This window comes from Danaus plexippus, chromosome 25, assembly GCF_018135715.1.
Source record: "Danaus plexippus chromosome 25, MEX_DaPlex, whole genome shotgun sequence".
Lineage (NCBI taxonomy): Eukaryota > Metazoa > Arthropoda > Insecta > Lepidoptera > Nymphalidae > Danaus > Danaus plexippus.
In genome coordinates this window covers 3,784,400-3,796,198 of record NC_083553.1, presented here as the reverse complement: position 1 = coordinate 3,796,198, position 11,799 = coordinate 3,784,400, and the positions used below count along the sequence as shown (strand labels likewise).

General features: G+C 31.4%; 3 protein-coding genes across 3 annotated transcripts; 1 reads left to right on the top strand and 2 right to left on the bottom strand.

The window, feature by feature from the left end:
• Window positions 1–837: 837 nt before the first annotated feature.
• On the top strand, window positions 838–4,161 carry LOC116775109 (coiled-coil domain-containing protein 102A). The gene is made up of 2 exons (XM_032667926.2): window positions 838–1,001; window positions 1,856–4,161. Exon 2 carries the CDS (start codon window positions 1,873–1,875, stop codon window positions 3,004–3,006), a length of 1,134 nt encoding a protein of 377 aa, XP_032523817.1. The 5' UTR covers window positions 838–1,001; window positions 1,856–1,872; the 3' UTR covers window positions 3,007–4,161.
• Window positions 4,149–8,875, bottom strand: LOC116775110 (uncharacterized). The gene is made up of 8 exons (XM_061524580.1): window positions 8,554–8,875; window positions 8,071–8,221; window positions 7,739–7,832; window positions 6,682–6,925; window positions 6,331–6,462; window positions 5,927–6,034; window positions 5,586–5,688; window positions 4,149–4,777 (listed from the first exon to the last, which is right to left on the bottom strand). Exons 1-8 carry the CDS (start codon window positions 8,558–8,560, stop codon window positions 4,183–4,185), a joined length of 1,434 nt encoding a protein of 477 aa, XP_061380564.1. The 5' UTR covers window positions 8,561–8,875; the 3' UTR covers window positions 4,149–4,182.
• A 735-nt stretch (window positions 8,876–9,610) lies between these two features.
• LOC116775296 (cytochrome c oxidase subunit 5B, mitochondrial-like) lies at window positions 9,611–11,799 on the bottom strand. Its single transcript, XM_061524696.1, has 4 exons — window positions 11,638–11,799; window positions 10,676–10,849; window positions 10,216–10,259; window positions 9,611–9,848 (listed from the first exon to the last, which is right to left on the bottom strand). Exons 1-4 carry the CDS (start codon window positions 11,723–11,725, stop codon window positions 9,786–9,788), a joined length of 369 nt encoding a protein of 122 aa, XP_061380680.1. The 5' UTR covers window positions 11,726–11,799; the 3' UTR covers window positions 9,611–9,785.

Sequence of the window (11,799 nt, the reverse complement as noted above, 5' to 3'; positions counted from 1 at the left end):
CTATGTCCACGACCATACGTCCTTACAATGTTAAATATCTAAAAATTCATGCTCCATTGCAAGTTCTTTGTGATTGGTGTAGAGAGTAATCTCCATATTTTTAAATAGTATGAGCATTTATGATTGGCTGCCGCCATGAAACGTGAGGACACGAATCACTTCCTGTTGATAGAATTTTATTTGTTCAACCAATTTTATTTAACAAAATTTTTACAAATCTTCATAAATATTGTTACTTCATCATAGAAAAAGTTTTTTTTTCATGATATATTCATAAGATAAGATCGATTATAAAATATACTTGGAAAAAAATCAACTATTAAAATTAAATAATTTATTTAAAATTATAGTAACATATATTACACAAAGCTTATTTCTTCATGTGTTGATTATCTTTCAAAGATTCTTTTGGCACCGATTGAAATAAGCCTTTTCGTGCCATTTCATCGGCATAGTCTTCTAATTCAGCTCTCCTATTAATTGAAAACAGACAATAATAATCGTATAATTAACTTACAACAATATTAGAAAGTTAAAACGCAACTTGCAAAACAAGCTTTTTATTATTATATAAAACCATTAAATGCTGACCGATAGGGTTTACGTTTTTAATTTATGGTATTGCAAAAGACCAAAAATTTTAAACTAAGATTTTTTTATTTATACACAGTTTGATAATTTGGATAATATTTGGAAAGTTTGATTTATATAAAATACACATGGGTACGCAAAATTTTATTTTGAAAGTAATTTATTAGTAACTTAGAATAAATAATCTGTCTATGAGAAAAGCTGAACTTCTAAAGTAAATTCATAATTCATAAAATGTCATTTGTCAAAGCCTTAAGTAACAACTAGTGAGTAGCATCTGGATAAGAATTTTATTGAATTTTGTATTCAAAGTGATATTAGTTTTATTTAAATTATATAAGTTAATTTAAATTATATACTATTACTACTATATCAACCCCGTCAACAAGGAATGTATTATCTCTTAACAGGTATTTGAAATATAAAAAATTGTTTTGTTATATATTTTTTGGCTTCATGTAAACATAAATGGTTCAAGTAAATATCAATGCTGACACAAAGCATTTGTGGGTTTCTAAGTAATGTTTCTTGAAAAGGGTGTTTTAAGATTATTGTTTTTATTTCGTTTAAATATTATGATTCAATTTATTATTTATATTCTGCTAGGTCATACTTTCAAAACGAACATCTAAAACTAAATCCTAAATATAATTTAAAACTGTTTATTATGTCTTGTCTCCAGGATTTGATAGAAAAATAATGACTTACTGAATAAATTTTATTAAATAATTACATTTATAATATAAAATGAATACTCACGCATAATATTCCTTGTACTTGTGTCTTCTTGGAACACCGAGAAAGAAATATACACATGCTCCGGCTATGCATGACAGAGTTAGAGCTTGTGCGAGAATACGTTTGGTTTGATTTAAGTGCAGCCTTTTCATTATGGGTTTTACATAGCATGGTGGGAGTGGGGGCGGAGGAGGACATATTTGCTGGCAAGGATCAGGAGTTGGCGCCGGGCAACTCATGCTGGATATAATTACATAACATTGTCTCTGATAGTAATATATATTGTTTAAATAAGTAACGACAATACTCAAATGTTATGTAAGTTTGTCATTAGGAAATGAAAGGATGTTAATCAATTTAATATTATGCTAAAATGTCATTTATTTATAAATGTTTATTAATAATAATAATTTATTTATAAGTGTATGCAGATTTTTTATAAATTTGGGATGGGATTTGTTTCTAACAATTTTACTAGACAAAAAATTATTTATGTCTATATTCATGGGATGCTATTAAATTACAGGTAAATATAAATGAAAGATGGCGCAAAGCTCACACGGAGGCAGCCATCGACCGCGTCGCGATCATGACAGCAGTTCAATACGGTACACAAACTCTGACTGGGAAGCCAAGGAGGTGCTCTATCAACGAGAGTTGGATGAATCACGGGCCAGAGCCACACAGATGGAGAAAACCATGCGCTGGTGGTCAGACTGCACGGCCAACTGGAGGGAAAAGTGGAGCAAGGTACGTAATGAACGGAACAAAGCTAGAGAAGAAGCTAAACAGTTTAAGAATAAAGCTGATGCTCTAGCCAAAGAGCTGGCGGCTATCAAGACTGAGAAGGCCGATCTGGAACAACAGTTAATTGAGCTTAAAAAGGATAATGAAACACTGTTAAGCCTAGGTGAGAGTCGAATAGTTTCTGGTGAGTTGACAGCTGATGATGGAGTGGAATTGAGACGAAAGAATCTCGGATATGTATCCCCAAATGAGCAGTCGATGCGACAGCGGGCATCTTTGGATTCACACAAATTTTCCAATGTTGATAATGTCCTCGCAAACAAATTAAGTGAAATGCGTCTCCGTTTGGATGAAGCATGCAAGAGTTTGCAGAGCGAGAAAGATCAGAAAACTTATCTTCTATCCAAAATAGAGACACTCACAGCTGAATTACACGACACCAAGATGGAGTTGACGCATAATGATAGGACCCTGGGATCGGATTCTAGTCACAGTGAAGTGGAGAGGCTGCAGAATGAGCTGCAAGACGAGATAGCAGCTAAACAGGTGCTAGAGGAGAAGATAGCGGAATACAAAATGGAGATAGAGAGATTAAAGTCTGAGAACACGATACAATGGAGCAAACGAGAGTTACTGGAAACTGAGAACATAGCTATATTGAGGGACAATAAAAAATTATATAGCCAAGTCTGCGAGCTTCGAGAACAAATACATAAGCTGAATAGAATATCAGACGGCAGCGCTTACGGCGTCCCCTTCGAACATAGACTGGATTCTAACGTGCTGTACACGAGGAAGACGAGCGTCAGTCCGAGGTCACACGAGTCCAGCAATGGCTCGTCCGAAGCCAATTTAACGAATTACGACAACAAAACCACCTCCGGCGAGGAAGATGAACTGGCCATCGTAGAGAAAAACGACAAACATTGAAATTACCTTAAAATAATGTAGGAAACAATGAATATTGAATGGTGTTGATAGATTCGATGTTGTCAATTTTTTTTTTACAACTAAAATAGGTTTTAATAAATATATTAAAAAAAATTAAAGCTTGGCAAATATCGTTCAGTACAAAAAATATATATATAATATGACAAAAATACGATTTAAATACATTCCACGAAGTATTTCAAGGATTGATTTTTTCTGATAGACTTTAGATTGGGTGTGTGTTAGTTCATTTTAACGGCCGTTATTCAACGATGCTTCGGTTCAAAACAGCGATAGCGACTGGCCTAAGTATATAAAACGGACAAATGTATTATTATAATTAGCTTTTAGTATATCTATGATATCAATAAAGTGTTGTTGTGCTGTTGTTGTTGATGTAGTAGTAATAAAAAAAAAACACCAAAAAAAAAAAACGAAACAATATTTTCACATCACAAAAATAATTTGTCAATGTTCGGGAATTTTCTAGAACGTTCTTACATCACAGAGGCCTAATGTGTGTATTCATCACCTACTGATTGTTAACAATTTTTATAGTCTAGTTTTATTATTCTATATGAAGTCACAAAATAGGCGATAATTATGAAAAAAACAAAAGCAAATAATCGGCAAATAAGTTGGATATGCCTAGTCACTAGAAAACAATCATAATATTAATTAATTTCTATCAACTTAATTTACTCCATACAAATAGGTTGTATATTCTTTGACATTGGCAGAATAATTAGATAACATTAAAAGTCTTGCTTTAAAAAAATATGTTCATTAAATTGTCTGAAATATTATTCCATTATGTAGATATTTTAAGATTTTATTTATTTTGCTAGACTTGCCGTTAGACATAGAAAGTAATTGTGCCAACTCTTGTTCTACTCTCCATGAAGGATTATAGCTTTTTGAGTATATATTTTTTCTTAACAGACTACGAATGAAATTACGAGGGTTTTAGTATTATGTATGTCTTATATAATTTGAAGAGATTATTTTTAACGATATTTTCGTAACTAATAATTATACGTTTATCATAATGTGTGATGTTGTAAACGATTATGTTACGCCTAATTTTTTTGAAATCTAAGATTAGTGATGTCAGAATTTATAATTAAAAATAAAACTACATGTGAAATATATAAAGTTTTTATTTCATATTTTGCTTTAATTTCCCATTTGGTCCGTATTATTGTCAAGGTCGCCATTTTTATCATTAAAGTTAGCGACTGGTAACATTCCTAAACGTTTGAATTTAGATTTCAAATGCAGTCTCTTGAGTTCTCTCTTCTCTGGTTTCTTTATTTTAGTTTTGATAGCTGTTCTGTTTGTGTCGCTTGTGGTATCAGTATCTCTTCCAGATTCGTTGTCCCCATTACCGTCTACTGATAGATTCCCTACATCAATGAACTCGATCTCCAAGTTCTTCGCTACATCCTTCCCTAGAACCACAGCCGTAGGATCTATATGTATATCCGTTTCCTTTGTGTGTGTGATTCCACCCTCAGCACCTTCAGCTATGACCTTCGCTGCTGCCTTATGAAAATCCTCCACATCTATATCAGCGCTTCCTGCATCCGATTTTGTATTTTCCACACAGATCTTCTTTTTTCTTACCGATTTCACATCCAACTTCCTTTTTCCTGGCGAGCTGGTCATTCTTTTGGTTGGACTACCAGATTTGACTCTACCAGTTGGTGTTTTCAAATCACTCTTCCCCTGTTTACTTGTTCTTGGACTTGAATTCTCCTGCGTTGATATCCTGTAAGTTCTTTTTTAGTTTCAAGATTCTTTCTTTGAATATAATAAGGCTGAAAGTGTTGTAATAATGGTTCGTCTGTTTTGACGGTTGAAAAAAATGTGTTTCTGAATACCACACAACCAGGCGTGACTGGGATTAAGTGGGGCTAGCAAAAAGAATGAAAGACGATACGGCATATCAGAATGACTGAATATATACCACCAACCATCAGTTACTTGGTTACCGATGCTCGGCAGATTGTTTGTTCATACTAATCAAAGGTACTATAAAACAGATTTTAAAGATACTATTGGTTTAAGGATTTTAAAGAAATAAAAACGAAAAGTGTGTGTTGCCACCACAATTATTTGACTTATTATTTTTGATGTGGTTCAGACATAAGATAACGAAGGTACTTCTGAATAAACTTCAATATTTTTTTTTACAAATATGGACATATATGTTGTATCGAGTTATTTGTCTCATAAGGCCCTCGCATATCGAAAGGAGAAAATTGACGTGTCATGAGATTATAAATCAATTACTATGTATGTATATGGTAACATTAAAATCACTAAATACAAAGAATAACATAATCAAATGCTTTAAAACCATTCACTAGGCCTGTTAATATATATATATATATATATATATATATATATATATATATATATATATATATATATATATATATATATATATATATCAATATAAATTATTACAGATCCACCACTATTAAAGTGTTGCTAGAACAAAAAAAAAAACTTTAATAAATTCCTATGGATATCTTGAAAAATTATTTCTTGTACAATGTTCATGCAACACAGACCTGTCTTCGACTGCTATGAGATGTCTCATGTTGTCGACAGTATTCGTCACCGCCCTGGTCTTAATAGCTTGCACCATGTTATAATGCTCGTCGGGTGAATCGTCTGTTTAAAAAACATGATATAAACAAATTATTTTGTTCCTTTACAAGTCTTTTCTGTTATAATTCAATTGTTATACTGATTTTCTTTATTATGTGTAACTTCATTTAAGATTTTAACTGTCAAGAATAGAATTTGAAATTGCAATAGTTCTTAATGCAAAAGAGTAATATGTATAATCTGTGTATACTGTATATAATCAATACTCTATTTATAATATATTTATATATTTCTGCAATACCACAATCATCGTCTATAGCTCCATTGATAATCTTCTTCAGGGTAACATTCAACTCAAATGGCAAGTTTTCATTGATGTACTGCAGGCTGGGATCCGGCCGACCAGCAACTACAATACATCATTATATTGGTACTGAAATTTGTGTATACAACACACACCCACACATACACATATATATATATATATATATATAAGTGATTGTCAAAAGATTTTAAGTTATTAACTCTAATCTTAGCATTTAATAGTTGGGATTTTAATTAAGTGATTACATTTAATTATATTAAATTAATTGTTCAATTAATGTATTATAATGTTATAGTTAATTATTAAGCACATATATAAAAATGAACAAAATGTAACATTATTGTTTATGGATGATTACAAATTAATTAATTGTGAATTACCTCTGAGCATGTCCTTAGCTTTTGTGTACTGTCTTGAGACGGTTCCCAAATCTCTTATAATATCCAGCTCTTCGTTTTGTCGGTAGAACACACCTTTAGGTCGGACACCCAGTTTGTCTATACTAGTGTAACCTGTACCATTTCAATAAATATTATCAGCGTTTATATAAATTTAATTACATAAAAAAAAATGTCTTTGTATTAACGGCCGATGCATTATTTCCACAACAAAATATGTCAAAATAAAAAAATATATACTATAGTTAATATTGGTGGATATTCTGTTCTCTGATCCTGCCTTCGTATCAATGTAGTTCCATGCATAAATATTCAACCATAGTGACAACTAACCATCCAGATATTTCCTCAACACAGATTCCATACCCCTCTCCCTCTCAACGGCATGATATTGAGTGTACTTAATAAGTATCTCCCCAAGAATATACAGCAGATCCAGTCTCCTGTCCTGTCTTGCAACTAACTCTATTCTTTTAATGGCCGGTATATCATCTGGAGTGAGACGAAGCCATGCAAAGTTAGTATACGGCTGGAGAGTCAGCACTCCATACAATAGAAATAAACCAGCCACTGATTCCTACAATAATATATAGATTTTAATAAGACAATATCTTGGTGAAATATTCTTATAAACTTTTGTATATTTGTATGATATAAATATTCAGATAAATCACTGAATAACCTATGACATTTAAATGAAACTAGTATTTTTCGGATATACTACGCGTGCTTTATTTTTGTAAAAAACTTCATACTCCTGACGTTTCGGTTACTTTTCAGCAACCGAGATTATGGGTGATCACGGTTGCTGAAAAGTTTTTACAAGAGACGAAACTTAGGATTCCATGGATTCACCGTGCGGATGCCGGGTCCATCGCGATGCAGGGAGAGGAGCTTTAACGGTGCCAGGGACTTGCGATCCAGGTGTAGGTTTAAGGTGCTGCCTTTGAAGTACGTTCCAAGAATGAATTGATGTTAGTTCTAGACAGGCCCAAGTCTTTTAGTAGGTTGTAGAGAGATTTAGCCGTTATACCTCTCGCTTCCACTTCTACCGCGTATAAATCCACGACGAACCTATTACGAGTGAATTCATTTGTGAGCTCGTAATATTTGTTCACCTTGCTGGTATGGTCTTTGGGGATGTTGGTTTCCTAAAGAACCGTAAGCTCTATCATCACAACGCGCTTTAAAATTCGCGAATACATAAATATGTCTGGCCTGGAGGCCGATTCACAAATATCCTCGGGGATTTTGTACTGTTTTTCGTACGTATAAGCATTAAGCACGCGTAGTATATCCGAAAAATATTAGTTACATTTAAATGAATAAAACTTGGGAAAGTCTTATTAATCTATAACACTTTCTTACTAGAGTAAATGAATATTGTTACCTCAAAATTTTCAGTATTTTTCAGCAGATATTGTTTACTTATATACACAAGTTCTTCCGATAGTTCTGCTATCTCTGCACCTGAATTTCTACCGCTGCAATAAATTGAGAATTGCTAATTTATTTACTAATATTTACCCTAGAAGTTATTCACTCCAGTAACAATAATTTATGCTACTGTGCATTTTTAAATATTTCTTATATTAAAGTATTGCTATATGGACGTACAACGTGGTCAGTGTGAGATCCCAGTAAATTGAGAAGACATTAGACAAGTTATGTTAATGGTTAAAAAAGACAATAATAATGTTATTCGAAAATAATAAGACATACTGAAAAATCATGCTAAAGTCCAGGTCCTTCCAAATTTTGCAGAACTCTTGATAATCCAACTTGGACAGCTGCAGGCAGCGATGAATCAGTTCATCACAATCAGTCGCAAATCCATCTGCTATATAAACTTTATATATGTGGTGATTGTAGCCTGGGAAGAACAACAACATTATGTACCATTAGCTCATTGAACTTCAAAATGTATTTATTTTATCTTGTAGAGGAACAAGATGTGTTTATGACCTCACACATAACTATTAAATCACAATAAATGTTCCAGGACACCATTCAGATAATTATCCACAACACAAATTTGAATTTCAATTGACATCTCATCCACATTTATTCAAAAAGTACAATTTTATATTCTTAATATTAAGAAAACTACTAGTATTTTCTTGGACACCATAAATTTTTAATTGATCGTTTTTATAATTTACCAGAGTTATATTTTGTTAGAGTGATTTTATCATTCTTACTTACGTGACATATTTATGATAATGTTTAATTTGTCTATTTCGAAGAATAATTTTTAATCCTTCTATATTATTGCACACACATTACAAACAAACACTTTTTTTATAGACTATGTATTCAATCACACTGGAACCACGCATATTTTGCCAAAGTCTTGGTCATGTTTGTTGGACGATTATAATCTTGAGTACTATGAGGAGAAAAAACAAAGGAGTTGTCGAATGGAAAAAACACTTTGGTTGGTTGTTTTAGATATGGCCTTAATAAAATACTTTTTCTTCTTCTATGTACCATAACAATTCATTGTCATTGCCAAAAATTGTATTTCAACCCCCTCGTATTTGAATTTATAAATGTCAAGTCGCCTTTATACAGATTATATAATTTACAGATGAGTTACATTTGTATTAAAGTAATGTACACAAAATAGAATTGAATAAAACTGTTAATATGTCCAAACGCTAATAATTTCACAATATATACATTTATTACTTTTTAATAATATATATTTTTAAAATTTTTCGGTTTAAAAGTATTTTTATTTCTTCGCAACTTATTGGTAAATGGTAATAACATAATTTGTATTTTCATAGGAATGTAATTCTGTTTCTATGTTCATTTAAATGCTGGTCATTTTTTCAGTTAAACATTAGAACTAAAGCAAAAAATTCGATGTTTTTAGGATACTACGCATTATTTATTATTTTATATTTAAATGTTCCTACATTTCGATTACTTTAGAGTAACTGTAATAGTTTCACCTCGTCTAGCTGTGTTCAAGAGTATATAAAATAATAGGTGCAGTATTCGAAAAACTTAGATTTAATTTAAAAGCGTACACGCGAAAATCTTATATATCAAAGTTTTATAATTTGGTTTACATTAATTACATATTAGAAAGGCATTGCTTGTTTAAAATACAAGACTATGAAATTAAAGGTTCTCTACACTAATTTCTATAACTGTTCACATATAAGTTCAATGTCCTTGAATACAAAAAAGAATTAACTGTCCAAATGACTATCCGAGTACTTTTATGAGAATAATGAATAAAACAGGTACATAATTGATTAGACTTTAATTATCTACATAAAATAAATCCCGTAAACAACACAACACTGCAGGTAACGAATGAAACACTGATAATGCTTATGTTTTATTGACGCATCAGGAACTGTGGAATCTTGATGGATGCGTATCGTTGTTTATAATCACTACTAATGTATACTAAATAGTGTTTAAAGGGGCGCCTTCTCGGTAAGCTTGTACCAGTGTCCACATTCACAGCGACGTGGGTGATCCTGGAAATATTAAATATTAGTATGTATATATATAGAAATCTGGGCACATTAATGTTTAGTTATAAAAGCTATCAGTTACATGTACATAAAAATGAAATATTAATAAAATCATATCTATATTGAAATTGGACTATCTTTAGAAATTAGCTATAGAATGCTTTTAATTTTATTCTCACACAAACATGGCATACATGTATATGATTGAATGAATAAAAACTCTTTTCTATATCCATAGAATTGAAGTTATGGTTATTATTTTAAGTATTTTTAAACTATTATGACATATACAAGAGACTAAACTCAATGTTAATGTTAAATCAAATTATAATCATATGACAAATTTTCTGGGTCAATATTAAACAAGTACCTTATGTATCCACATCCAGTTAATAGATGTCGAGTGTTCCTCGCCTGAAATTATAGTGTTTTGAAAATGTTATGCAATCCATTATGATTTAGGACAACCTTTCCCAAAGTAGGTGATAACGCCCCCTAGTGGGTGCTGCAGGGCTAAAGTGGTAAGATACCCAGGAAAGAAATAGTGGAGTTTTGTAGAGGCCTGGGGTAATATGTTATTTAGCTAGAATAAGTTATAGTGTTTTTTTAAGGTAAAAAAATTGGGGTGCTATAAATTTATATTCTCAAAGTGGCCAGTGGACAAAATAAGTTTGGGAACCGCTGATTTAGAAAGATACTTAATAGTAAAGATTATTATGTTCTTCGGTTTAAAAACATTTATTTCTCATAAAGAACACAAAAGTTCTTATGAGTTAATATTTTCATATGAGTTTAATAGCATTAAAAATATAACTACACTGGGTACATACATATGCATCCTACAATTCTAGCGTCAAAGCAGGAGGGTACTAGTGTTGGTTGGTCACGGGTGCCGGCAGCTTTCTTGAGAACTTTCATGTTGAAAGGATCGTCATTACCAGACTGCATCGCCAGCAGTTCCTTTTTCTCAAGACCAGTAGCATGCTCGAGGGGGTCAGGCATCACTTGAGAAGAGAAAATTATTTAAATATAACTAATATCTAATGAGTAATCAAACAATGTTAATGTGATACAAAAACAATAATTTTACTTTAAATTTAAATCTTATAAGCCTTAAAATTGAAAATTACATATATATATATATATATATATATATAATTTTTCTTGTGTTTAAATTAACTTATATCAATGTTATTTCATCTCAGAACTCTCCCAAAAAGTAATTTTACATATATTTTGTTTGGCTAAGTCTGTGGAATAAATTACACACAGTATGTATCTGTCTTTGATTATGATTGTTAGGGGGTTCTCATCCCTAAGAGAAATATAAAATTTTTAATTTTGATGCCATTATCAAATTTATTCAGAATTGATAAGATATACATAACCTTAATACTGATTTTTGATTATCCCCAAAATAGTAGCCTATAATATGTATTCTTAAGTATGTACATAATTTGTAATGTGAATAATTTAATTTTTGATTCATAGATAAATATGTAACTTATTTTTTAAATAATAATTCCTTGTAAGTATTATTGTAAATCAATAGTGAAATGTGCGTAGCTTATTGTCATTTTCAATGTCATAATTCCGTTACTCCAATGAAGGAAATAACACAGAAAATTATGGAAAAGTTGTTGTATAGTATTTGTGAAGGAAAAACTATTGACAAATTGTTTGTAAATTAATTAACTTGGTTTTCTTTTGGGGACAAATGATTTTTTTGACATTACGTAACGTAACAATGACAGATATGGTTAGGAATTTTACATTTATATTACATTCTTACTTTTGTCAGCATATCCCCGTCGAGCGGTTGAAAGGAGCGCACTCCTAACAGCATTTGCACGGATAATTTGTCTACACAACGAAGCCATTGCACTTTATTTCTCACTAGACCGCTTCTTACGATAGCCAGTTGAGTCTAAGGGTTTATAATAGTGTTGCTATA